The sequence below is a fragment of the Lepidochelys olivacea genome, assembly GCF_965140295.1.
Source record: "Lepidochelys olivacea isolate rLepOli2 genome assembly, chromosome: 5".
NCBI classification, from domain to species: Eukaryota; Metazoa; Chordata; order Testudines; family Cheloniidae; genus Lepidochelys; species Lepidochelys olivacea.
The window spans coordinates 5,636,806-5,664,328 of record NC_140415.1 but is presented as its reverse complement, the minus strand read 5'-3'; the positions used below and the strand labels follow the sequence as shown (position 1 = coordinate 5,664,328).

The 27,523-nt window shown below is 55.0% G+C and overlaps 1 protein-coding gene across 4 annotated transcripts in view; it reads right to left on the bottom strand.

The window, feature by feature from the left end:
• Window positions 1–25,615, bottom strand: part of NOL6 (nucleolar protein 6) — a 74,296-nt gene extending 48,681 nt beyond the window's left edge. For 2 of the 4 annotated variants that reach the window (XM_084628675.1, XM_084628678.1), the window contains exons 1-18: window positions 25,196–25,346; window positions 22,571–22,792; window positions 20,854–20,970; window positions 20,169–20,348; window positions 19,109–19,277; window positions 17,885–18,019; window positions 17,144–17,307; window positions 16,269–16,389; window positions 15,753–15,811; window positions 15,323–15,424; window positions 11,883–11,998; window positions 11,159–11,336; window positions 10,351–10,473; window positions 9,040–9,188; window positions 8,143–8,218; window positions 3,910–4,050; window positions 2,939–3,056; window positions 2,564–2,718 (exon numbers count right to left, since the gene is read on the bottom strand). In XM_084628675.1, coding sequence (XP_084484801.1) covers window positions 2,564–2,718; window positions 2,939–3,056; window positions 3,910–4,050; window positions 8,143–8,218; window positions 9,040–9,188; window positions 10,351–10,473; window positions 11,159–11,336; window positions 11,883–11,998; window positions 15,323–15,424; window positions 15,753–15,811; window positions 16,269–16,389; window positions 17,144–17,307; window positions 17,885–18,019; window positions 19,109–19,277; window positions 20,169–20,348; window positions 20,854–20,970; window positions 22,571–22,792; window positions 25,196–25,315 — 2,445 coding nt within the window. In that variant the 5' untranslated portion in view covers window positions 25,316–25,346. Of the gene's footprint in view, window positions 1–2,563; window positions 2,719–2,938; window positions 3,057–3,909; window positions 4,051–8,142; window positions 8,219–9,039; window positions 9,189–10,350; window positions 10,474–11,158; window positions 11,337–11,882; window positions 11,999–15,322; window positions 15,425–15,752; window positions 15,812–16,268; window positions 16,390–17,143; window positions 17,308–17,884; window positions 18,020–19,108; window positions 19,278–20,168; window positions 20,349–20,853; window positions 20,971–22,570; window positions 22,793–25,169; window positions 25,347–25,514 lie in introns of those variants that run through there. The other 2 variants (XM_084628676.1, XM_084628677.1) reach the window with 2 other exon arrangements.
• Between the last annotated feature and the right edge of the window lie 1,908 nt (window positions 25,616–27,523).

Here is a 27,523-nt window from a genome sequence, read left to right as displayed (position 1 = left end):
CTGGCGACAAGGAGCTGATCATCGAGGTAGAGGAAGACAGTGACACCACGGCGTCTGCTACAGGCTACTACTGTAGAGAACACCTCGGTAAAACCCCCGGGGGTGGTAGCAATGCCGAAAGGGAACTCTCTATATTGAAAGTGGTCAGAGCCCACCATGAGTTTGAGAAAGCGTCTGTGAGTAGGGTGGATGTCCATGTGAAAACAGACGTCCTTCATGTCAAGGGCTGTAAACCACATGTCTTTTTCCAAGGATGTAATTACAGATGCCACTGTGACCGTGCAAAACTTGAGTTTGAGAATAAAGAGGTTAATATGGCAGAGGTCGAGAATGAGTCTCCAACTGCCTAGGAAATACATCGAGCCAAAACCCCCCTTTGGTACCGAAGAACCCACTGTGTCGCTCCGCACTGTAAGAAGGACTCCACTTCTCATTTGAGAATATTGGAGACTGAGAAGACAATCTCATCCGTTCTGGTGAAGCCAGCAGATCCGGCGCATACTCCTCCTCAGTTGGGTCGCGGGCAGGTCCAGTTGCCCGCTCAAAGGGGAGGGAAGAGAAGAGGAGACTCCCTAGCAGACCAGACCAGCTCTGTGAGATGGTACTGGTCACATAGCCCCAGAATAACCAACTGGATGGATCGAATGGGGGTTGCAGAGGTTCCCACGGCATGGGGTACTGACCGTTCCAAGGTAGGTGATGAGTAAGTCTTCGGTTTAGTCACAGAGGTCACGGAATCTGTGACCTCCGTGACTTCAGCCCTGGCAGCTGGGAGCTGCAGGGCAGTGGTGCCCCCAAGCTCCCAGCTGCCGTGGGCAGGGTAGTACTCCGCAGCTCCCCAGCAGCATGGGGGATCCCCACAGCTCCCCACACCACCAGCAGCAGGGGGATCCCTGCAACGCCCTGGCTGCCACCGCCCATCACAGGGGGATTTCCACAGCTCCCCGTGGCATGGCAGGCAGGGGGATCCCTGCAGCTCCCAGCTGCAGGAGGGGTGGGGGGGCCTGGAGCTCCCAGCCACGGGCATCTGCCCAGCCCCTTCCCATTTTATCATGGATATTTTTAGTAAAAATCAGGGACAGGTCATGGGCTTCCGTGAATTTTTCTTTAGTGCCCATGACCTGTCTCTGACTTTTACTAAAAATATCTGTGACAAAAATCTTAGCCTTAGTGATGAGGTGGAGGTTTGGTCCCAAACTGGTCCAGGCCTTGTGACCAGGAAGGTGTGTCTTGGACGAAGGAGTGATGGTTCACTGGGCGGTTCAGAATCTCCTGATGAGAAGAAAGCTGATTCTGGTCCAACAGCGCCACTGGAGGGAAGTCATAGCCCGACAAGGGAATGGGAGAGCAACTCCTCCCAAAGGTCAGCTCTCCTGGGGGACTCAACCTCTCTTGAGAGGGAGGGACCAGAAGGAGGGGAGATTCGGCCTGCGAGAAAGAAGTTGCTCTCAGGAGGAGTGCAGGTCTCAGCTTTTCCTGGAGCGAGAGGGGTCCCGTCTGCCCGAACCACCGGAGCCGCAGTGAGACCTTCTCAAGCACTGCCATGGAAGACAAGGATGGTACCACAGGTAACCGATGCTCTCAGTGATCTGTGTTCGGTCAGTGGCTCGTGTTTGCTGCCAGATCGCCATTTGGTGCCGATGGGAGCCCTAGACTTATGAGCTTTCACGCCGCTGAGACTTAGGACGTACTACATTTTCTTGGGCTGGGCTTAGAGACTTGCTCGGTTTAGCCAGGGCTGAATCAGACTGCCTTCTTCCAAGTGGATTTGGAGGAAGACTTAGTCTCATGCTTATGAGAATGCTCCCTGCTCTCCTGAGAAAACCCCGACATGGGATATGCAGTAGAGTCCTTCGCTCCTGATTCAGACCTTGTGGCAGGGGGCACCCCTCGCTGAGTCAGGTCGATGTATGGGGGGGCTGCCCCACTCTGGGTCTGATCAGCCCAGAGTCTTGCGCATAGCCCACTATCAGAAACAGGGGCGGGGAGAGTGGAAGGAGAGCTCCCCAAGCCTGGAGAGCGACTAACTAAAAAACAATAAAAATTATCAGATAAAACTTTTAAATTCAAACCTCAAAAAGCTACTTAGAGCTACCTCACTCTGTGCTCACAGATAAAGGAATAAAGCCGAAGCTTCAGACACCGGAGGTTTTGACCACAACCACGCAGCAACGAAAAAGAACTAGGGAGGCCAGTGGTCCGCCCCGCCCTTTATCTTTTTGGTCAGAGGCACAAGGTGAGCCAGGGCGCATGTGCAGATCAACAGACGCTGCTTTCAATGTCCTCAAGCTCCAGGCGCACGCGTACCCACGGTGGAATACATGTAGGGACCAGCCTTCCAAGAAAAAGAGCAGCATGCTAGCCTCATGCCTGGTGGTCCCTGCGACCCACCAGCCAGAAACCCAGCTCTGCAGCTGGCAGTGCCAGCCGCTGTACCCACCCCACAGCTCCTTTGGCTCCCTCTCAGAGAGCCAGGCACAAAAGCTCCTTGACTCTTGAGACCAGACCAGCCCATCAGAGAAGAATCTCAGCCTGCCTGCACCCCAGGTTCCCGTGTCTGTACCTTGTACACATCTGTGTGGGTGGCCACAGGCCGGCAGAGGAGTTGGTGCTGCTGGCTGAGGAGCTCGGCCAGCCGGAGGTGGAAAGCGGCTTTGACACGTTTGATGGCTTCTTTGTCCTGCGGCCACTGGCCGCTCCCTTCCATGTGGCACACGACTGAGGGGTTAAATCAGCAACAGGAACAGGGTGAGCCCAGGGCAGCAGTGAGAGACCAGATCACAATGCAGAGGGCTGGGCAGTTTAGTGGCTAGAGCAAGGCACTGGGAGCCAGGACTCCGGGGTTTGGTTCCCAGCTCCAGCACTTCATATGTAAACTTGGGCAGGTTATTTCTCCCCCCGGCCTCCATACCTCAGTTTCCCCTCCTTGCTACCCTACCTTTCATTGGGGCTATATACGCCGGGCAGGGCTTCTCAGCCAATGGAAGCAACGACTCCTTATCCTTGATCCTCATGTGGTACGAATAATCCGGTTTCATGGGGGTTGGAGGGAAGACCTATGACACAGCCAGACTGAAGTTTAATGGGGTGATACTGGAGAAAGTGGGGTGCACACGGCAAGGCAGCACATCCCTCCCAAATACGGTGCCATTCTCGTGCCCACCATCGCAGCCAGCAAAAGCACGGCCACGCAAGCAGCCATGTGCATAAACACCAGCACCGCAGCTGTCAAGCCTTGTGCTCCAGGGCACAGGTGGGTGATCAGCTGGGGAAGCCGCACAGGAGATGAGAGAAGCCACTGGGTCTGTTCCTCCATGGCAGCTCCTAGGATTCCCGAGAGCGAGCGCACGTACAGCGCCCAGCGCAGTGGAGCCTTCTCCCCGACTGGGGCCTAGGAGAATTACTGCCATGCCAGGAGGAGACAATTCCCTATCACGGTACAGTCAGGGCACCATTCCCATAGCTCCCCAGGTGCTGGATCGCCCACCCCTGAGGGGCCCCATCCAAACCCCAGCCATCCAGGGCTGGCTTGGGGCCTAGTGCTCCCTATGGCCACATGCAAGACCCAGGTTGGCCTTCTGAACCAGCTCTTCCGCTCCACAGGGCAGGGACTGGGAGTGCTGTGAAGCCAGGGGGCTCAGGCCCTGGAGGGGAGAAGGGGACCAAGCGCTGCTCCCTAGCAAGGCTGGTTCCTCTGGCCGGGCTGGGTCTGAAGCGACAGTCGCAGCCTCAAGCCCCTTCCAGTACCTCACAGCAGCCATTCCCCGCTCCCAGCTCCTGTCTCCGTCACACTTGGCTCCTCACCATGGCTAGGATGTTACCCAGCCCCACCAATGCGGAGCCTGCTGCGGGGCGAAGGGGGCACAGTCATTCCCATCCCTCGTGCTCTCCCTGCCACATTAGACTCACGTCCGTGTATCTGAGGGTCGGGTGGGTCCCCTGCACAGCTGTCACCATCAGCGGCAGCCCCTCCAGGTTCCAGAGCTTGCGGCTCAAGTCATCATAGGAGCGGACAATACTGACCATGGCCTCCTCCCCAGTCCCTGCAAGCTGAGAAAACCCCAGAGGGTCACATGGCAGTGCTCAGTCCACCCCGCCCCACTCTGTAAGTGCAGGTGCAACAAAAATCAACCAGGGACCCCTCCCCTGCATCCTCAACCACAGCAGTGGGGAGCTGCAACCCTCCTGCTGCTTCTCCCAGTGCGCAGCTCTGCCAACTGACCAGGTCCCCCACCAACTTCTCTGCGTCCTGCCAAACGCAATCACCAGGCCAACAGCATCAGGGACAGCAGGAGCACGCTGCTGCTCTCTCCCCCCACAGCTCTCACGACAGGGAAGGAAAGGAGTACAAGGAGCCAAGCGCAGTTGCCATGTCCCACCCCAAAAGTGGCTGCTTTTCAGTGGCGGAGGAAGAGATCCCTATAAAAGACTCTAAAGGAAGCACAAAGAATTATATTGTACGCGCTAAGGGAGAAGCTGAGGAAGTAGCAAGGCTGAAACACACACACACACACACCCCCAGTAGGAGGAAGAGCCAGTAGAGAACAAATTAGGAATGCCCAGAGCAATGCAACATAGGTGCAAATAAAGGAAAAGCTGCCGGGGGAGACACTGTATCATGGAGAAGGGAGGCACGAGTCCCTCCCGCTGCGCAGCTCAGCTGTTGCATTCCATTCCGGGTACCACGTCACCAGAGACAGTCACTAAGAGCAACATCCGATGAGAGGGCTGATGGGTGGGATGGACAAGAGCACAGCCTGTACAGCTGGCAAAGCAACAACTAATGGGACAGGCATCTGCCGAGTGCAACACTGAGGAGGGAGAGGAAACCTTGAGGGTACTAGAGAGCCCAGTGATAGGCACAAAGTCAGCACAGAGGAGAGAGGGATTTCCATCCACCACCCTCAGGAGAGGGCCTGGAACAAACAAAAGAACAGGAAGGGAGACAGATTTCAAAGGAGCAGCTCAGAGGGACCGTGCTAAGGCAGATGGATCCGACAGCTATAGGATGCCTGATTTTATGGGAGAGCAGCAGTACCCTCTGCCGGACAACTTGGTAATTGCAGACTGAAGTCTTTAAAAGGCTGCCCCAACGAAGGGTAGCAGGATGGTTTGTTCACCCTCTCTCTGCTGTCTCCCTCTCATTGCCCAATGTTCCCAAAGTTGCTTGGCCTGGCTAGCAGGGGACATGCAAATAGGCAATACAGAGCCATAGCCTGTATTCAGGTCTACACTGAAATAAAACACCTGTGGCACCAACTCTCAGAGCTTGGGTTAGATGACGCCGGACTAGCGAGCTATGGAGCTAAAAATTGCCGTGTAGACATTCGGGCATTTGGGCTGGAGCCCGGGCTCTGACACCTGCCCCCTTTGCAGCCCAAGCCCAAATGTTTAAATGGCAATTTTTACCTCCATAGGCAGAGCCCGAGTCAGCTGACCCAGGCTAGCCACGGCTGTGCTGAGGGTCTCTTAACACAGTGTAGATGTACCCAGGCAGTGCAACAGGCTTGAAGGCCACACTAAATGGGAATCACTGGGCTGGTTAAGCAGCAGGTGAGACCAGATGATTATAACTGTACTTTCTGGCCTTACTGGCTAGGAAACCCTGCACCTCAAGACCCTCCCCCCACCCTTGCTCCCAGGCCCCATTTTGGATTCCTTCCTGCTCAGCTCCCAGAAGCAGCATTCATAGATGGAAGTTACTGGAGTGTCTGTGCACAACCCCAGCAGCTCCTCAAATCCAAATTCTGTATCCTGGCGCTAGCCTGCCATCCAAACTGCTCCCTGCTAGAGACGGGGGACATAAAGATCAGGCCACAGAACAGGTCTGGGTGGGGACTGGGTTTCTCTAATGCCTCCCATCCCAACCAATGCTGATCCAAGTTGTCTTGGAATACGCTATCCAATTTATCAGGTGACAAAACTGACCTGATTTACATGCTGGTTTCTTACCCCAAGTCACAAGAGGGACACTGTAAAAGCCTCCTTCCTGCACAGCTTAAGTTGGAGGTAACGTTAGCAGAGCTTGGAGCGCCACCCCCAAGGAAGATGGAAAGAGCAATATGGATCCCTCTCAGGGCTACGGCTCCTTACGCTGAAAAGCACCAAAGCCACCTGGAGACGTTTTCTCTCAGATGACCGTGGGCCATGGGCAGCATCTAAGGGCAGCCACAGAACAAGCCACAGCAGGACCTGGGAAGCATTATGAGCTCATGGGCAAGGAGTAAAGCCCGTGACCTATCCCTGACTTTTACTAAAAATAACCATAACAAAATGGAGCCCCGGGGGCCTCCACCAGCTGAGAGCTCCAGCTCCACCACCCCAGGGCTGAAGCAGAAAATGTCACGGAGGCCTCTGGAAGTCACAGAATCCATGACCTCCATGACATAATCTTAGCCTTAGTGATACAATAAACAACTCTGTGCAAATCTGCTTTGGATTATGGAAATTAGAGATGGGTCCCATCAAATCCATCCCCCAGGGTCATGGCAGGACCGCTTCCGACGGTGCTTTTACAGCTTTTAAGGCAAGCAGTAGGGCTGGGTGAAAGTTTTCCATCTAAATTGTTTTTCAACAGAAAATTTGATTTTTGATTAAAAGATGTTTTTCAACAAAAAGCATCTGTTTTCTGTGGAAAATTTTGAATTTTGGTTGCAAAAATCAAACACCCCAAAATCAAGTTATTTTGTCTAAAACCTGAAATATTTCTATTTAGATATCCTGCATCAAGAGAGCTTGGTGCCTCATAGGAGATGTAGTTTGGTTTCCTCATGTGCCCATTCTCCTCTAGGGGTTGGGCTCCTCAGCTGGGCTGCATCTCCCAAGGACTCCCATGATGAAGAGAGACGGGGAGACTGTGGTCCATCATGGGAGATGTAGTCCAACCAGAGAGCTGGGCCTATAGAGGAGAATGGAAGTATGAGGAATCCAAACTACAACTCCCCTGAGGCAGCATGGCACCATTTTCCAATCAAAACACTGCTGGTTTTGGCTGAAGTATTTTTGCTTTGGATTTTTCACTAAAAAGAAACTTTTCTGTGGAACATTTCAATAACATGCTTGGTGCCGGTGGGGAAAATCACACAGCCTTCCCTGTGGTAATAAATCAGTCCCGACAGCCAAGGCTGGAACAGCTTCTCGAAGACAGGAGCCCAGCTGCTGGAGCCAACATGCCGAGCAACAATGATATTCTACCTGCAACAGACAGACCAGGGCCAGCTCTGGAGTGGGGATTGGCACGGGCAGCAAAAGTCATGGATATAGTGCTCTAAACTTACACAGCCCTTCACAGGGAGACACACTTTCCCTACCCTGATGAACTTAATATAGACGAGATGGGAAACTTAGGCTATGAAGGCCCCAGGAGGGCTATTCTCAGATGGGAGAGAGAGAGAGAATGGCTCCTGGAGGAAAGAACATATGCAGTGAGTTTTAGGGAGGGATTTGGAGGAGAGGAGGGTACCAAGAAGAAGCATGAGACTTTCCCTAGGGGTTGGGATGTGAAGAGGAGACAGAGAAGAGAACTGGGAGGGGCACAAGGGACATAGGCAGGGTGAGATTACATAGCTCCTTAAAGGTCAAGGAGGAGGCACTTGGCTTGGATGGGGGCACAGACAGGGAGCCAGCAGGAGGTTGGAGAATGGAAGAGAGGGGACTGAACAGCTGTAGAGGACGTTAGCAGCAGAATCCTGGAGAGAATGGAGGGGAAGGAAAGGAGGTTACAGGAACTAGAGCAAGGCAAGCTAGTCGCAGACCTGGAGATAACAGAGGACAGTGTGGATTTCAAAGGGGAAGAGGTGACAGGGAGCCCCACAGCTGGAAAAGCAGGAAGGTTCTGGGTCAGGATGGAGGGCGACAGGAGGCGGTGTTTGTGTGGGGAGCCTCAGGGCTGGAATAGCAGGGGGACTGCAGGAAAGGATTATGAGACAGCCACAGAACCAATTAATTTGCTGCACTGGCTCAGGGCCTCACTGAGTGTTCAGACAGGTACATTTCCTGTCCTTTTGTTAACCTCAGCATCTCACAAGTAGCAAGCCAGGAGTCTCTAGGCCCCAGAGCTACACCCCTCACACCCTGCCTCCTTCCACAAACGCCAGAGAGAAACCTCCTGCGCCAGTCCTGCGATTTTAGACAAGACCTCACCTCTCGCCCAACTCTGATCACAGACTCCAGCACAGCTCCTGTGTAGCAGATAGAGGATTCAGGAATATCTGCATGGCTACAAAGACAAACCAAAGCAAGAGGAGCTGTGAGATGCACGTGGCCCCACCCTCGGAAGTCCAGCCTCCTGCAGAAATCCCACCCCCCATCACCGGTGAGCGCCTGCTGGAGCCCTGGGAATTCATCACCCAAGGAAGGTTAGGGTTACGAGATGGTCACTTCGTTTCTCCCCCGCCCAGGACAAGGCATTATCAGGAACATACCCAAAGGAGCATGGGTTCAGAACCACTGGAAGAACTCAGAGAACTACAGGCTTGCTGAGTTCACAGCCAAACCTCCCAACCTGCCAGTAGCACTGCAAGCTGCAGCTGCTGTTCTCAGATCTCTGCGGGGCGGGGCACGAAGGGATCAGTAGAGCCAAGGGAAGCTTTTAGTTCCGGGCGAGGGTCTCGTTTTTGGACACTAAGCCTAAATTGCCAATTGCAGGTGTTCAGAGCACTGGGTGGATGAACACCCTGCACGGATACAGCACCTGCCATCTTAAGATTTCAGAGAACTTTACAAACAGGTAAAATCTCCCTTGTAGAGATAAGGAAACTGAGCCACGGAAGTGCAAGGCGACTCCCCCCACCGCCCTAAGGTCACATAGATCCAGTGGCAGAGCTAGGAATAGAATCCAGGAGTCCCTACTCCCAACAGCCCTGGCTGTATTGATGGGGTAACGGTGACTAACTGATGTCAGCGTCCTCAAGTCTCAAACCCCACCCAGTTACCCCTATCCTGAGCCCAGTAACTTGTGTCTGAGAAGAGTGTAATCAGCTGACCCCCCAGCTCCATAGTGCTCCTGACCAGGCAGCACGGCGGTCACACCCTACTCACAGACAAAGCAGGTGCTTGACAATCTGCTCAGGGATGAGGCGCTTCTGGCACATGGTTTCCGCGCCCCATACCACGGCCTCGCAGATAGCGCCGTCCTTGAACCGCCTTAGCTCAGACTTCTCCCCCCAGAACTTCCGGAACTCGGCAGCCTGCGGAGAGAGCGGTCAGAGCATGGCTTGGGGGAGCAAGCCGCGGATGCGAATGCAGCCCATGGCGATTGCAACTGCCAGCTCTTACCACCTCATGTCTGGTGTGGGTGTCTCAGGCCAGTTCCCTCTAAACAGGCATTCAAAAGCCACCCCTCTATCTGGCTGCCAACCTTGTTAGCAAGGCCCTGGAGATGGAACGCCCCCCATCCATGGAGGCGGGGCCCCTCCTGGTCATGGAGACACAAGCTGGCAGGGCGCACATGGAAAGCTCAGACTGTGCCCTGGGGCACCGCAGCCACTAAAACGGACTGATCAGAGTCGGGCACACAGGGCCATGGTAGGCAGAAACAGCCTGCTAGGGAGTGACCACAGCCCTCAGACCTATTCCAGTGATGCCCCAGCGCCCCCGTATGCCCAGGATGTGGCTAAAGCTGATGCAGCAGAGACCGCGCCCCCCCCAGCCTGTGGAACTGCTCAAAGGCCTGAGGATTTTCCCTGTTATTACGTCAGAGTCGGGTCCGATCCCCGGAGCGGGAGGAAGAGACCAGGTGCAAGGTCTCAGTTCAGCTCCATCGCTCCTCTTCCGGACTCATCCCTTTGAGTGCATGGTCCCCTCTTTGCATCCCTCCCCAGGCATCCCCTCCTCCAGCACAAACACACACAGTGTATTGCTCCCCGCACCTTAGCTCTGCCTCCCCCTATCGCCACCCACAAACCGATAGCGAGGGCTCGGCTCCCCTCTCTGCTTTGCCACTGCTGCCAGTCGCCGTGTCCGATTTCCCTTCCCGACACCTTGGCACTTCCTACCAGCCTGCCCCTACACCGGGACGGTGCTCCCGGTAGACACCCGCAAAGCCGCCACGCCAGCCTCCTTCCGACCCCTCTTTAACTGGCCCTTGCTGCAATGCCGACAGACTACTCGGCAGCCAGCGAGCTGGGGCCGCTGCTTAGCATGACGATCGTCTGCCATCACCTGCTCCTCCACCCGCATCTCTCTGCGGTCTCTGGTACGTGCGTCATAAGCTGCTTGTGCCAGAAAACCGGCTTTTGTTAGCCCTTTGTTCAGCACCTAGCAGGACAGAACCCTGAGCGAGGCTTCCAGGGGCTACTGCAATGTAAGCGCCACCCTCCCAACCCTGGGTAGGAGCAGCCTCGCCCTCACCTCTGGTCGATCTGCCTCTGGTCCCTTCTCCAGAATGCTAGTGGCAAACTCAGGGGTGAGTAAGAGCCCGAATGACAGGTATCCGGCATCCTTGTGCTTCGGGGGCTCGGCGCTGATAGGCCACTGGGGAGAAACGGGAAACACAGCATGAACGGAACCACCTTTGGCAGAGCGGCACCTGCCCGGGCACCACTCCCCCTCTGCTGGGTAGATTCCCCCCAGCCGTGCTGCTCCCCAGAATCCCTGCCCTCTGGGGCCAGGCAGGCAGGGCAGCCATGCACTCAAAACCTCTCCCCCATGCAAGAGCCCCATACCAGCTTCTGCTGTAGTGCTGCCAAGCAGCGGTTTGGTCATCCAGATTAGCTACAGCCCAGCAATGCAAGTTCTTTCACTACCCCCATCACCAACGGGTCTCAATCCCTGCCTTGAAGGGACCCCACCGAGAGAGGAAAAAGGGGGGTGCAATCCCCATGGCCTCTCTGCTGAGACCACCAAGCCAGGACAGCCAGGAACTGGACGGAGCTTCACCCGAATTGGTCAGCAAACAGCTACAACTTTTGACCCTGGGCTGGATTTGAACCAGCAGCCTAGATGCGAAAGGCACAATAGGCTGCAGCCCCAGCCCCCTGAGCTAGCCAGCCCCCTCTGAGAGGGGCACAGGGCAAGGACTCTCCCTTCCCACCTTTCCCCAGGCAGTACAGCAATGGAAGGAGTCAGGAGGCCCGAGGGAAGAGTCGGCAGGAGAGGGAGCTATCAGAGAAGCAGCTGCTGCGTTGCACAGGAGGCTCTGAGAAGATGGGGGGGTTACCTGCGGTGCCTGGGGCAGGGAGTGCGTCAGCAGCAGCACCCTCCCGGCCAGCCCTCGCACCAGCAGGGAGGTGACAAAGGGCAGGGCCGCAGCTACGTAGTTCCCGCCTCGATCCATCAGCTCATTCAGCAGCTGCATCTTCTTGCAGGCCCCTTGCAGCTTGGAGACGTGCTTCAGGCTGCAGCGAGGGAGGAGAGAGCCTCAGTCACCTTGAGAAACGCCCCTGGGCTTCCCCCTGCCAAGCCACTTCAAGACAGTGGCACCTGCAGAATGCTCCCACGGTAGGAGGGATGGAGGGAGGGGGTCACGGGCCAGGAACTGGGCCACAGTCAAGGGATCAAGTGCACCCAGCATCATCCAGCTGGCGAGGTAAAGTCTGATACAGCGTGGACCAGCTAAGCTGGGATTCCCAGCTCTCTCCCAGCATGTACTGGAGTTCCCAGCCCTCGTGGCTCAGGGGAGATCAGACCTTGAAATGGCCACCTAGGCTAGCCAAACCAAACTGCTGGGATGTGTGCATAGCACACCCTTTCTGAGGCGGGGGGAGCAGGGTCTGTAGGGGGAGTGGGAGGCAGCTGGGGGGGAGGGAGCAAATGATGACCTAAGTTACCGGGCCGCATCTGCGCTGCGCTTTTGCCAGCATCCCGTGCTGAGCTTGGGACAGCCAGCTGCTCTCTGACTAATCCCCCGCACGCCGTCCCCAAGCCACGGCAACCAGACTTACTGGAAGACGTGGTCGAAGGTCCTGATTAGAGGCTTGGGGGTCATAAGCAGCAACTGGAATCCATCCACCGTTCGGTCGTCCAGGACTTCCATCGAGTGCTTGGCTTCGAACTGGACCTGAGGGAGGGGCAGTTGTGAACGGAGAATAGGGGAGAGTTCATTCCACTGGCAGCCTGAGCATAGGTCCTTCAGCGCCCAAGAGCACCCTGGCTGCCCAGTCATCTGCAGCCCAGCTGCAACCCACACCCCACCCCAATCTGGGAGGAGCCCAGAGGTAGTCCTGGCTCTGAGCCCAGCCAATCCTTGGCCCCAGATCTCACTGTTGGGCAGGACGAACCCTAAATAAAATGACTCCAGGGTGGAGACAATTAGGCTTAGGAAGGAGAAGGCACAAGGTGCCTGTGCTGAGCTCTCACATCCATCTCTAAAGCATCACACACAGTTCTGGGCTAGAACCAGGAACAGCCGTGCCTGGGGAGCGGGACCCGGATCCCTTATCGCGTCCAACGGTGTCTCTGCATGGCCAGCTAGAAGCAGCAGTTCCCCCTCCCCGTGACTGGTTATCTTGGGCCCCGGACACTGGCCTCACATCACCCTGGGGGGTGGCAGTATGGTCTGCACCTCGAGGAGTTCAGAGCGGTTAATCTAGAGACGTTCACCAGTACTATATACACTTTAAAAACCTACAGAGACAATTTTAAATAACGGCCCTTTGCCCTAGGAGCCCAAAGCAGCTTACACAACACTAGTAATAGAAAGGAATCGATTCACCTACACCACTGAAATGCAGCCACCTCTGAGGTGGAGCACAGCAGCTGTTTAAATGCAACATACCTGGGCATGAAACCTACAGCATGTAGGGAATTCCAACTAGTATAAAATGCTGCCAGATATCAGCTCAGCACCACAGGCTATGGTGAGCACAACACACCCACCTTCTGCTGTCCACACTGGTTTCCCCTAGAATTGCTAATCAAGTTTAAGGTCTCGGTCCTTGTCATCACAGTGCTCCATGGCCTGGACCCAGGGTACCTAAAAGACCATTTACAGCTCCAGGACGAAGACCGTGGCTGACGTCACTCCTCTGGCACAATGGAACTCTCACTAATAAGGGTAAAGCTCGTCTGTGCAGGAGACGGAACCGTCTCTTCGGGTGATCAGAGACAGCAGAATGAACTGCCCCAGGAGCTAAGGACTATCACAAACATCACCACTTTCCACTCCAAGAGCAAGGAGCAAGTTTTTGATCTGCCTTCTCCAACATGAACATAAGAACGGCCACAGTGGGTCAGACCAATGATCCATCTAGCCCAGGATCCTGTCTTCCGACAGTGGCCAATGCCAGGTGCAATGAACAGAACAGGGCCATTTTGAGTGATCCATCCCTTGTCGTCTAGTCACAGCTTCTGGCAGTTGGAGGTTTAGGGACACAGAGCATTGAGTTGCATCCCTGACCATCTTGACTAACGGCCACTGATGGGCTTATCCTCCCTGAACTTGGACAATTTTTTTTTTAATCTAGTTATGCGTTTGACCTTCACAACACCCCCTGGTAACAAGTTCCACAGGTTGACGGTGTTGGGTGAAGAAATACTTCCTTGTGTTGGTTTTAAACCTGCTGCCTGTTAATTTCCTTGGGTGACCCCTGGTTCTTGTATTAACATGAAGTGGTAAATAACACCGCCCTATTCATTATCGCCACACCATTCATGATTTTTCCATCTATGTGCCTCTCTGTTTCCCTTAGCCCCTCTGGCCTCAGGCACAGGTGCTGGAACTAGGGGTGTGGGGGGTACTGCCACACCCCCTGGCTTGAAGGGGTTTTCATTATACACAGGGTTCACAGTTTGGTTCAATGGCTCTCAGCACCCCCACTATACAATTGTTCCAGCACCCCAGCCTCAAAAGACAATCCCATGTCTCTGAGGGCTAAGAGGTGCTTGCAGTGTATGAACATAAGAATGGCCATACTGGGTCAGACCAAAGGTCCATCCATCCCAGTATTCTGTCAGCCAACAGTCACCAACGCCAGGTTCACTCCCTCTGGGGCACCTAACAGGTAATGATCAAGTGATCTCTCTCCTGCCATCCATCTCCACCCTCTGACAAACAGAGGCTAGGGACACCATTCCTTACCCATCCTGGCTAATAGCCATTAATGGACTTAACCTCCATGAATTTATCTAGTTTTTAAACCCCATTATAGTCCTAGCCTTCACAACCTCCTCAGGCAAGGAGTTCCACAGGTTGACTGTGTGCTAAGTGAAGAAGAACTGCCTTTTATTTGTTTTAAAGGTAACTGTACATGCTGCATTCGGTGCAATAGACGGGATCGCTTCCACTCTACTGCTGGACTTCTGCCTAGATTATTGTCACAGGTCGCTAGGCTCAGCATACAGCGCACACTATCATTTTTAAACACACACACACACACACACACACAGAGCAAGCAAGCACGCACACAACAAACTACCAGACAAACTCACCCCCAGGGTCACTCAGTCGCTCCTCCTTCACCTGGAGAACTCCCTCGCAAAACCCCTGCCCGCTAGCTCCTCTGGTCGCTTTGAAGCCAGCTTCTTAACCCTATTCTCCCTAGGTTAGCCCCACTCGTCATGGGATCCTAAAGGGGTTAAGGATCAAGGACAGCAGGCTAGAGCTCGTTAGTGAGCTCTCAGCCTAGGCAGCCGCTTGGCTCGGCACACGCCGCAAAAGGTGCATTTAACAGCAGCAACAACGAAAACCCTAGCAAAACAAGACACTCCACCACACACACTGCTCACTCTGGGGAGAAGAGGAGAGACCAGCCAACACACGACATGCTAGTCGCATTGCTTAGTGCGCTACTGGAAGGCTTTCAGATGCTACGGTGAAGAGTGTGATATGAAAACCGACAAGGAATGGGAGAAAACACAATAGGGATAAGGGGTAGATGCTCATACTCCGATCCCAGCTCCTGTGAAAAGTACCTAAGATCTCCAATGACCACAAGCAGGCAGAAAGCCTGGTTCTACACGGTGTCAGAAGACAGCACTTTAAGCTGTACAGCAACCTCTGGAACCATGCTGGGACACTCACTTGATAGGAAGAGCACCACCTACAGAACCCCGTTCCTCTGAGGTCTCCCATCCCAGCACACAGAGGGCCTCACCCTGTTTAGCTTGCTGGGCAGGACACAGCACAAGCAGCCAACGCACAAGCTGCATCCTTCCTACACTTGCTTGTCTGTAATACACTACAGCTGGGATAGAAAAGCCTCTGACTCTGAAAGGGGAAGGGGCATCCCAGGCAAGGGGAAATTGGCTCCTAGTACCAAACAGGCCTGTGCCAGGACAAAGCCACTTGGCAAGACCAGTCTGGAAACAGCAGGCAAAGGGAGCCTTGGGAGGAAAGAGGGAGGTGAGACTCTATGGGGATGCCCATCCGTAACACTGCCAGTACCTGCTTGTACTTGCTAGTGGTCATGTCAGCGCAGAGGTTCACCAACCCCGAGGGGTCCACGAAGACCACTTCAAAAGCCTGGTGGAAGTCGGCCAGGGTGGGCTGGAAGAGAGAGCATGTGGCTTAGCACGCAGGAGTAGCACCCACAGAGATACACGCAGCAACAGACTCTGCACCACCCAGACCCTTAGAGTAACAGCAACTCGCAAACGCGGAGCACAGCCCATGTGCCATGCAGGCCGTTCCCCTGCACAGCACAGTGGGTAGGGGGGTATTTGCATCCCTGGACAGAGAAGACAAGGCACAGCGGTTAAGTGACTCGTCCACAGGCATACGCTGAGTCAACAGCGGAGCCAACAATAGAACCCAGGTGCCCATACCCAATCCTAGCCACCGGACCACGCTGCTGGGAGCCACACTTGCTCCTTACCAGCGAGCTGTCTGCGTCCTTTGACAGGCTGATCCCAGTTGCACTCAGGTCCGAGGTAGCTGCGAACAAAGAAAGGGTCAGTGTTCTGTGCTGGGGGCAGTTTATCGTACCGCACCCCAGGACTGGGTTCTAAAATACTCTCCCTGTACAGACATTTAACCCTGCGGGTGAAGCTCAAGGCTGCATTTTGCTGTAAGTTTCCAGACCATCAAATCAACAGGACTGTCGTGGTTTCTTAACTCTCTCTCTAGAGATCAAATCACAGGGCATCATCCTGCCTTCACCCTAGGGTGGGAGCTACAGAGGATCTGGCTGGTCTTGCTCAGAATTCTTACCAGTCTGCCATAGGACATTTAACTGTGGATCCTACAGGGACAGAGGCACATCTGTCCTCCAGGCCCCTCCAAGCCCAGCCTTGGCTGCGTGGCACACTTAGGTTTACGCGCCAGCTTTACACCTTTGGGTTCTAGGTTCGGCTGTGATCCAAGCCAAAGGTGCTGCCATCGGGGAGCTCACCCAGGAACTGCAGAACGCTCCTCAGCACCTGGTAGCCGCTCATCCCCTGGCTGATCTTGTGCTTAGCCAGCAGGTAGGCAACCAGCATGGAGGCCATGAAGCCGTTGAGACACCCCAAGCCCTGTTGGGAGACAAGACACAAAGCTAGGGCAAGCTCCAGGCCTGCCCCGGAGTCACAGGCTGCCTTGGCAAATGCAACGGCAACTCCAGAGAGCCCAAGAGCACGCAGCCTGATTCCCTGCAGTGCCAGGCTCAGCTGAGTAACGACGCCAGCTTCGGCTGCCCTTCACCCAGCAGTGCCGGCATGGGCACCCTTGCCTCTTAGACTGCTCCAGGGATCTAAGCGCCTTTCATCTCCTGTGGCTCGAAAACCCCTTCCCCAGGGAACCAGAACAGCCAGCAAGGGAACGTGGCAGGGCCAGACGCTGACGCCAGAGACCATCACTGGACCCTAGACAGCAGACAGAGGGCCTGCCTGCCCCAGGGCGACACCCTGCAGTTCACACTTCCCCAGCCAGGGGAGCGAACCAATCGCTTGGACTGGTCTGAATGGAGCATCATGAGATCTTGAGGGACCAGGGACCAGACAGGGCCAGGAAGCTCAACCTCAATGGGGCAGCGACCTTGCACACCTTCCATTCCTATCTACAGAGCAGGAACCCGGGGGCAGGAGGGAGCTATTGGAGATCAGCGGGGAGCATACTAAGCTGGTGTGCCTCCCACACACACACCCCAAAGGCAGAGCAGACCGGGGACAACGTGCCCCCATCCCTTCCCCACTCCTTATGCGGGAATAAAAGAGGCCAGGCCCCACACACACACAGGGGTTGCAGGGGCAGAGCTGAGCAGGCCAGCCCATCCCCAGACGAGGCTACCTTGCCGAGCTCCCGCTGGTGCAGCCAGACTTTGAGGAGGGTGACTCCGTCCCTCATGCCAGGGAAGTCGGCACCGGCGCCAGCGAGGAAGAGCAGGTTGGACTCCAGCCCCGTGTCGCAGAGGATGGAGTTGTTGTAGTGGGGAGTGGGGGACTCGGCAGCTCCTGGGGAGGGAACAAGGCAGCCCGACCCAGTCAGACAAGTTACTGGCACTTTTAACCCAATCGAACCCTCCGCATCCTTCTCAGTTAGAAACTCCCACAGAACCTGCAGCGCCACAAGGGGCTGGCTGCAGAACATGACACCCCTTGCACCGGAGGACGGCAGCGGGGGCTGGCTGCAGACTCGAGCTGGTGCTGCCTTGTAGCCTTCCCAGCTTTGTGGGGTGGGAGCAGCAAACTGCTGTTTCCCCATCGTGGTGGGAGAAGGTCTTAGCCAGACTGCAGCGAGCAGGGAAAGGAAACGGTGCAATGCGAGGGCAGACCCTCCGGTGACTTGATGCCCCTATATGGGGTGTACTGAGCCCACTGACCAGACAGGATCCAGCAGGGAATGCTAGTGGGTCCAGAGACCCAGCAGGGACCGAGAAACCCACATACACACTCCCTCTCTCTGTTGCGGGCTACACCATGACCCCACCCTGCAGGAAATTCCGCTCCCCTCCCCCCCCATGGCCTCTATCCCAGGATCAGCCACACACCCAGCTCCCGTACACCCCAACTCTGAATGTCCCAGCCCTACCTTCTCCAGGGGAGCCCTGCTCCAGGAACCAGGCCGTCCGGACGTTGTTCTTGCTGGGGTACAAGCGGCTGGGCTTGAAGAAGCCAGGGGCGGGGCAGGCATAGAGCCGGACAGTCACCAGCTTCTCGTCTTTACCTGCAAGCACCAAGGGGGAGTGAGGTCAGAGAGAGTGACACAGGACAGGGGATTAACCCAGGAAGGGGCCACCACCCCCTTCTCCTTAGAGGGACGAGATCATCGACCTTTCCCTTTTACTCCTTAGAGCTCCCAGCAGGAGACGGAGACGTTATCGGTAACGAGGACGATGAATCAACAGCGCTGACGATAACTCCCCCTAGTTGCCCCTGCCCACGTCTCCAGCCACCCCGAACTCCCATCCCCGGGAGGGGCCAAGGGAAGGCACAGAACAACGCATCTCTCATTCACCTTTCCTAGCACCCTCTCGTCCTGCCCCCAATGCTCCGCCAATCGCCCCTGGCTCTCCATTGCCGGACTTTGGGCCTGCAAGAGCAGGCCCTCAGCTTGCGACCCATGGCCAATGCGACGCCTGGCAGCGACCGTCACACCCAGCAGCGACGGCCCAACCCTAGGATTAACCTGGCTCCAAGGCCGGGGTGGGCCTCTTCCAGTTGGCCTGGAAAGACTCATGGGCACAGAGGATGCTGCTCAAGCAGCAAGATAAGAGGGACCAGACGGGGTGCATCAGTGCTGCACACTGTGGCATTTCACTGGAGTCCCCACTGTTCTCCAGCCCTTTGCTAATGCAGCCAAACAGACTCCTATCTCCTGGAGGACCCAGGATGACACCGGAAGGCCCATTCCCGCACCCCCGAATGCTTTGCCCAGGTGCCTGGGCTACTTCCAAAGTCTTCAGCCCCCCAGAGCAACCCGGTCCCATTAGTGCCTCTGCGCTGCCAGTTCCTGTTGATCGCTCTTGTCTGTGAGGCCAAGCCCGGCTCCCGGAGTGATTCACATCAATGTCGATTGCAGGCCAGTTTTCTTCCCAGCCCCATGTCCTGTGCGCACAGGTACCAGTCTCAGACCCTTGGGCACAGCCCTGCCAGTGATATGGGGTGGGGGTTGCAGCAAGCACGCAGACCTGGCATTGCTCGATGTGACGGCGCCACCGAACTATGCAACTTCACTGACAAGGTGAGAGGAGCCCTGGGGATCAGGAGGCCCTAGGGGAATGACGGGTGGGTGGGGAGTTCACAGACATGGTACCTTGAGGCTGCAGGAGCAGGATCGGCTTGAGATGGTTGCTGTTCATGTACGTGAATCGCACGCTGCCAAAGAGCTTTTCCTTGGAGAGGTGCTGAGCAATGTGGGCCAGGTACAGGGCTCTCTTCCGGTGGTATCGCTGGTTCAGGTTGTCTTTGTCCTGGAGGATTGCCTGAGCAAGAAGGGGACAGAGGAATCATCTCTGATGCTTCCAGAGCCCAGTTCAGCCCAGCACACATGCCCCTCTCTCCCCTGTAGACATGCAGCCACCTCTGGGGTGAGAAAGTGACAGGCAGAGAAACAGCACTGCAGAACCAAGAGCCATCCACTCCAGCTCTAACAGTGCCAGCAAACTGCAGCCAGCCTGCCAAGCATTAGCAGACCGCATGCCTCCTGCGGGGAAGCGCAGAGCTATTCGGCTGACTCACCCTGACAGCCAGCCCAGGTGGGTCACTTTAGCTGGAAGCCAGGCACATAAAAGGCAGAGTCGTTCTGAGGAGTGAGCTGAAAAGAGGGACAGGAAGTCCTGGCACACGAAGTGCTCGTATGCGAGTTCTTGGCATATAACCTACTACAAGTGCAGGTGAATGGTGCAAAGGGTTCACCTGCTCTTTGTCACAGGCTCAGGAACAGGCCAAGGGCAGGCCACATGGTGGCTAAGGAAGCCAGATTAATGCCAATGCGTTTGGGTGCAAAGGAAAGGCCCAGTCCCTAGCCAGGCAGAGGGAGCAGAGAGGAGGAAGGGACAGGTTATGCTGGAAATCAAGCAGCAGGAAGCTTTGATCTGGTTAGACTGGGAGAAGCGGGGACAATGGAGTCCCCGTGGGATGAGGTCCAACTCCCTTAACAACTTCTGGCACGAAGCAAGGCCCGAGACTGATGTATCATCTGATCTAAGCCCTGAACGGTAAGCCTGGCACATTAGATAGAGAATCCGGGACCTGCATGCACTGGGCATCTTTACCCTGTGAAAGCACTCAGCGTAAAGCTTCTACAGGACAAGACATGGGCCACGGAAGGAACACGGGAAGAGTTGTGGCACCACACCAACCCCACGCCTCACCCGGGGCATCGTCACTGCCAAGTCCACGTTGATCTCCGGCTTGATGCATGTGCCCAGCAGGTAGCTTCCCACCACCGTCACCGTGGCTGGCGGCAGGAAGCGGAACTTCCCCTTTACGCTGGAAGGCACCTGGAGGAACGGAACCTTCACATCCTTTGGGAGCCAGGACTGGTCGGCGAGCTGTGGAAGGCAGGGAGGGAGGTGAAGAATAGCTCCAGATCCCAGCAATGGCTAAGCTCACCCAGGTACGAGCAGGGCTCTGCCAAGTGAGCTGGGACTCGGTCATCCACCAAAATACTGCTCAGAGCATCAAAGGGCGAGTGTAGGACCCTGAACCAAAGGCCGTAACTCAGTGGCTGGACATGGGTCCTGCAGGGATTCCCCCTTTGTTTCACAGTCCTCTCTCCTGTATTCCCTATCATACGTATATACATCCCAGCCATGATATCCATGGACCCTACAGCTACAGGACCCTACAGGGTGGGGAGGGCAGGATCTATGCACCCCAGAAACATTCTCCGGAGGGGGAGCAGCAGTACACCCAGCAGGGTTGGAACCACTGCACCACTCGGCTGAGTCATAATCATGACACGTGAAACACAAAGGGCAAAGCCGGTTGGAAGTGGCTCATTGCCAGCCCTGCTCGTTTGTAAGCAGACAGCCCCGTCGCCTCCCCAGGACGTACATCAGTTTCCAGGGTCTCTGGGACAGCACTCAGCAGGGTGTTGATTTCGTGGAGGAAGGCATCGATCTTCTGCTTCTTCTTCTCCTTTAGCTTCACCTCCTTCAGCAGCTCCTCGATCTGCAGAGAGAAGGGGAGACCGTGAAGGGCAGCCTCAGCAATGGAAATCACTGCTGACTTTTATCCTGCCCTTCGAGGGGGATTCCCAGTCGGGACCAGAGGGTAACGCTCTCTGTAGGGTAAGACGGGAGCTCCTAGCCCCTCTCAATGACTCCTCTATGCCAGGTAGGTTTCTCCAGCAGCCGGACATACGGGTAATATGGTTGCATGATACCAAATACGAATTATTCTCCTCCAAGGGGCATCCTCCACTGGCCAGTGGTAATTCATGTCGGTCCCCGTGCTGCTGCTAATTGCTAAGCTGCACGAAAACTTACAAATGTCAGTTCCCTCTTGTTCGATGCTTAGCCAGAACAAACGGGTTCAACTGACATCCGTTTCACTGTGGCTGGGAAGGGTGAAGGGAAAGAATCCCTGCTACAGCAAAAGACACTGCAGCCTCCAGGAGCTAGGCCTGAGAGGTAGGTGTGGGCTTGCCTGCCTAGCCATCAAGCTGGCACAGAACGTGGCTGAGAACTGTTCCTCTTCAACTGAGGGCGTTTAAGATCAGAAGAGATCCTCAGATCATCTACCCTGACCGCCTGTCTATTGCGGACCACTAAATTTCACTCACTTAGCCCTATACTGAGCCCAATAACGTGCATATATACTTTTCAGTTTTCCAACCAGGGTTCATGCGGGGTTTGAACCCAAGGCCTCTGAGACCATAAACACAAGACAAACTGCTAGGCCATCGGGCCATTTTATCTAGCTCTGCAAATTCTACAGCAAATGCACATTCCTACACTTCCAAAATGATGTCCAATGCCTCCCCACCCCCAACAGGCAAACGTGTCCCACCCACACCCGAGGCATCCCAGTGCACTATCCACAATTCCAGGCACACATTCAGCACTCACTCATAAAGTCAAGCCAATGTCCAAAGAGCAGCCAAAATCAAGGGCCTCCCCAACCACCTTCTTCCCCCAAATGGAGGCCCTGATCCTGCAATTAGGTTCCCCTAGTGCTGACCCATGGGACATTGCGGAACCCCAACAAGAGAAGCAGAATCCAAAGCTCGGGACCCTGCACTTCGCTTGACGGTAGAAACGTGCAGATAGAGAGGGCTCAGCAGCAGTGCTTCTAGCAGGAACAGTCTTGTGATATCATCATGAAAACTACCATCTCAGGCACAAAAATCTATTTAAAAAATTCGGATCCCCCAAAATTAAGACTTTTTTGGCCAAAATTTTCATACATTTTTTAGCCAGCGCTACTGTCTACCCATCATGTTGCAGGTGAAGAATCAGAGAATCGTTTGTTCACCTGCTGAAAATGAAATCACCCCAAATGAACAAACCCATCAAATTTCCTTTCAGTGCCGCCGCCAGAGGCTCAATGTTGTTATCCCCATTATACAAACTGGAGAGGTGTCAAGGGACTCACTCCATGGTTGGGGCCGAACTGGGACTGGAGCTCGGCAGTTCCCAGTGCCGTAATCCACCTGCTGCTTCCCAAGCCTCCCCAATCCCCAACACAGATTCCTGGCTGGAAAGAATCGGGCTACCAGGTCAAATGCAGCACAAAGTGGATCCCATTTGACTCCCTGGCTTCTCCTGACCTGCAGGCGGAGAAGGCTGGAATGGAAGAGGTTCTCCGTCTCCTTCAGTTGGTTCAGCTCCTCATTGGTGGGCAGCTTGTACAGATCAGCCCGGCTGAGTTTCACCTGTTTCACTACGCCCTCCGGGGCTGAAGCCCTTTTCCTTCCCTGGGCTTTGCCTTTCTTGGGGAGATCCTGATTCTCCTCCTCTGTCTCCATGTCTCCCTCCGCATTGTCAAACACCTGTGATGACATAAACAAGCCGATTAGAAGCCATGCAGATCTGATCATAAATGCCACTGGGAGAAAGCATGAGTCACCAAAACAGGGTCAGTAAGAAACCTCAAGGTTGGGTGGGATTCAGCCCAGTTCCTAATGCGTAAGGGGACCTTAATACCCAAGCCACCTCCAGGATTGGCACCCACAGACCCACCATAGAATAGTCTAGGACTAAATGGGCCATGGAGACTGAATGAAAATTCTCTGCCTTACACAAGAGGGTTGAAGCACAGCTAACATGAGATGGAGAAGCTGGCACTCCCCCGGGAAGGTAATTTATACACCCCATCAGACTATCAAACGTCTTTTACTTCTTACCCACAGCCTTGCCCTCTGAAAAGTGCTTTACAAACAAAAACACCCTTGAGAGGTCAGTAAATGCTATCCCCATTTAAAGAGGGGGAAACTGAGGCACTGAATTTAAAAGAAGAGTCACTTCAGACTGTCTTCCCTATTAGCGCTCCAGTAGAAGCTCAGAGTCACGAACAACCTCCATTCCCAAGGTGTTCGTACCTCTGAAACGTTCCTAACTCTGAACAAAACGTTACGGTTATTCTTTCTAAAGCTAACAACGGAACACTGATTTAACACAACTTTGACACTTTACTATGCAGAAAAAAAAATGCTGCTTTTAACCATCTTAAATTTAAATGAAACAAGCAGAGAAACCGTTTCCTTACTTTGTCAACTCTTTTTTTATTTAAACTTTCCTTTTATATTTTCAATAGTTTACAGTTAACGCTGCACTGTACATTTTTATTTTTATTGGGGGGAGGGGGCCGAGCGCGTCTCTGCTGCTGCCTGATTGCGTACTTCCAGTTCCAAACGAGGTGTGTGGTTGACCAGTCAGTTCGTAACTCTGGCCTTCAAAACTCTGAGGTGCCACAAGTTCTCCTGTTCTTTTTGAGGCTCTGCTATACATGTCGCAACTGTGATCACGGTTACTCAAGTTAGAGGAAAAACAGCAAGGAGAGGTTTTAGCTGGTTTTCTTTCCGCGTTGGCCAACTGTGCGTGTTGTGTGTCTGTGTTTGGATACCACAGTGCTTAACAACTTCACACATTTTTAGCGTCTTTAGTGATGAGGTAGAACAGCGCTGTCATCCTCACCGTACAGATGCGGAACTGTGGCACAGAGAGACTAAATCACTCACCTAAAGGTCAAGGAGGACTTGTGGCACCTTAGAGACTAACCAATTTATTTGAGCATGAGCTTTCGTGAGCTACAGCTCACTTCATCGGATGCATACCGTGGAAACTGCAGCAGACTTTATATACACACAGAGAATATGAAACAATACCTCCTCCCACCCCACTGTCCTGCTGGCTGATGATCACTTTAGATAAGCTGTTACCAGCAGGACAGTGGGGTGGGAGGAGGTAGTGTTTCATATTCTCTGTGTGTATATAAAGTCTGCTGCAGTTTCCACGGTATGCATCCGATGAAGTGAGCTGTAGCTCACGAAAGCTCATGCTCAAATAAATTGGTTAGTCTCTAAGGTGCCACAAGTCCTCCTTTTCTTTTTGCGAATACAGACTAACACGGCTGTTACTCTGTCACCTAAAGGTCACACAGGAAGCCTGGGGCAGTGCAGGGAATTGAATCCAGGCCTGGGCCTAGCATCCTAACAGTTGGCTCATCCTTCCTCTGTAAAGTACTTTGGGATCTTTCAGAATGAGAGGGAATTCTGCATGGACTATCGATGACCTCCCAAGATCCCTTCCAGCCCCAGCTCTTTGTAATATGTAGGCCCACATCTAGAGGGGCAATGCAAGTTACTCCGCATTGCACTCACTTACCAGGATGTTTAACCCAGAGCAGAAACGGAGAGTCAAGAAACCCAGTGCTGGGAAGAATTTTGCCTGCCAGGCCAATGACTCACTAGCTGCCTTTGTCTAACAACTAAATATAATAAGCCACACACACCATATCAGTGAATACCACGGAGGCACTGAACCCTCACCACACGGCTTGATCTGGGGCTTTTCACGGCAAGCTCCTCTGGGCAAGGATTGGTTTCCTTCGCCCTGGCACAGCCACGGTGACGGTGCTGGGAGGGGTCGGCAAACTGCCGGAGCTTTGACGAAACACACGGACCCCACCTGAGCGCCCAACCCCAGGCCAGGCTCCCGCAGCGGGGTCAGGCAGGACAACTCGCAGGATCGGGGCCACACGCCGCAGCTGCCCCCGGGCTTACGAAGCGCAGCAGCCCAACAGCGGGGTGCGGGGAGGTTACTCGGTTCAGGGTGACGGGGGGGGGGGATTTCCCTGCCCCCCCCCGGCCGGGATTCCTTCCCCCCCCCCGGCCGGGATTCCTTCCCCCCCAGGCAGCCCGAACTCACGCCGGGCCGGCCGGGGCCTCTCGCACCCATTCGCGCGGCTGAAGAGCGAACATTTCCCTGCTCGGTTCCAGGTCACGACACGCGGCAGCCCGGGGCCCAGCGACGGGGGCCCGGAAAATACCCCGCTCCAGGCCAGGCGGGGACATGACGCCGCCGCCGCCCCCACCACCAGGGCCGCGTCTCGCCCGGGCTGGGAGGAGACGCGGCTCTGCCCCCAGCCCCAGCCCCACAGACAGTGGGGGGAGGCCGCCAGGCCCGGGGGGGAGGGGGTGACGACGAGCCCCCAAGGTGGGCTGGGAAGATGGGGGGGAGGGGGCGTGGAACCCCGGCCCCCCCCGGCCCTACCCGCTCGCCCCCGCCGCCGCCCGCGGCCGCTCTCGGCTCCAGCTTCATCTCCGGCGCCTGCCCTCACGTGGACAGCCCGCCGAGCCCCACGTGGAACGCAGCCGCCCCTGCTGCCGCCGGCACCCGCCCCCTTGGCCGCTCCCGATTGGCTCAACGGGCGACTCCTCTCCTCTGATTGGCTAATTTGGCCCCCCCGGCGCTGCGTTGGCCTCTTAGCCCCGCCCACGGGTGCTGGCAGCAATCAGCACGCTTGCCTGAGAGAAGACAGGAGGCTTCTCCCCCGCTCCTCCCCCGATTTACGGCAATTTCGCGACTCTGGGGGGAGTTTTTCAGCCGCCAGCGGTGCTGGGCCTCAGGGCGCTTTACGGCAGCGGGGGGGCCTGGCTGGGTAGGGGCTTGGGCCCAGGCGAGCCCCACTTAAGGGCGGGGTGGATGCTCGTGGGCTGTTCTGGGTCCCCTTCCAGCCCCCTGTGGCCGCCCTCCCAGGGCTCACCCCAGATCCCTGTAGCCCCTTCTGCCACCCCCGGGCAGGCCCCTCGCCCGGCTGGGAGCTGGGCCGCCCTGAGACAAAACCGGGCCTGGGGTTGGGTGGGGAAGCCCTAGCGAAGAGCACCTGCCCCTGTCGGCGCCACCGGGCCAGGTTACGCCAAGGGGCTGAGGTTAGGCCAAGAAGCGTGGGGGCAGGGCGGTCTGCTCTTCAAAATGGTGCCCCTCCACCCCCCACGCAGCATGACCAGGCATTTGCCAAGGGAACGAGGTCTCTTCGCTCCCAGAAGTACCAGAGCGTCGGCGTTCTGGGAATGCGTGAGCTGCCACCCTATACCTCCGCCTCCTGCCAGTGCCCACGCGGTAGGGCCAGGGAGTTGCCGCCCATCCCACTGGGCTGGAAGCTGCCCTGCTGGAAATGCCAGCGGCTCTGCTCGAGTCCTTTATCTGATCCCTCAGTGCCCGCGAGAAGAACCACGGTCCCGGGCACCGCTAGCGGTGTTGCCAACACTCATGATTTGATCATTCACCTCATGGTATTTGAGGTTTTCCTTGATGCCCTTGCCCCTAGAGGCAAGTGATTACATGGGACGCTCAGCTTTCTTTTAAGAAAAGCAAGCAAGCCAGTTCCTAGCCTTCCCAGTTGCACAAAAAAGCCTGAAAATGTGAACCAAGGGCACCCTAATAAAAGAACCTAATGATTTTTAAACCAATATTATGATTTTTGGGAGCCCAACATGATTTGTTAATGCTTTGGAGTTGGGAATCCTGCATCTAGCCCCACAAACCTGTTTGCTTCATGCTAAAATTTAGTTGTTTTTTGGGACCAGAAAGAGTATGTCTATACTGCAAAAGAACACTCACGGCAGCAAGTGTCAGAGCCCTGGTCAACTGATTTGGTCTCACGGAGCTCACACTACAGGGTTGAAAATAGCAATGTAGATGTTCCGGTCGGGTTCTGAGACCCACCTGCCCTGCCAAGTTTTCAGAGCCCAAGTAGGAACATCTACACTGCTACTTTTAGCCCCATAACACAAGCCAGTTGAACTTGGCTCTGAAAATTGCTGCTGTGGGGTTTTTTGCTGTGTAGACATATCCGGAGAGCTACTTGCCACCTGGAATTTCCCACAGGGTCCCCTAATTTGATCCACATGAGATCCCAGAAACCACATTTATGAGACACATGGGCCTCAATCATTTTCATCAGATTTTCAAGAGAAAAGAATGTTTACTACATGGGCTAACAAATGTATTGGACTCAGATTTTCAATCCAATATTATGTGATATGGGAGGTATTTGTATCCAGAGGTTAGCTAAGGTTTGGGTTTGGTGCTAAACAAAGGCATCAGGTTGGGTTCATAGTGGATGGTGCCAAATTCTCACCAGAAAGTCTTATGAGATCTTGGCCATATATAGGACTCTTGCAAGATCAGCTGCAATTTGCAAGATTTTCACCATTCTGGGCAATATCTAAACTGGGGCAGGCAAGCAGCATGGCTGCCCTGGGTGCCAACTTCCAGGG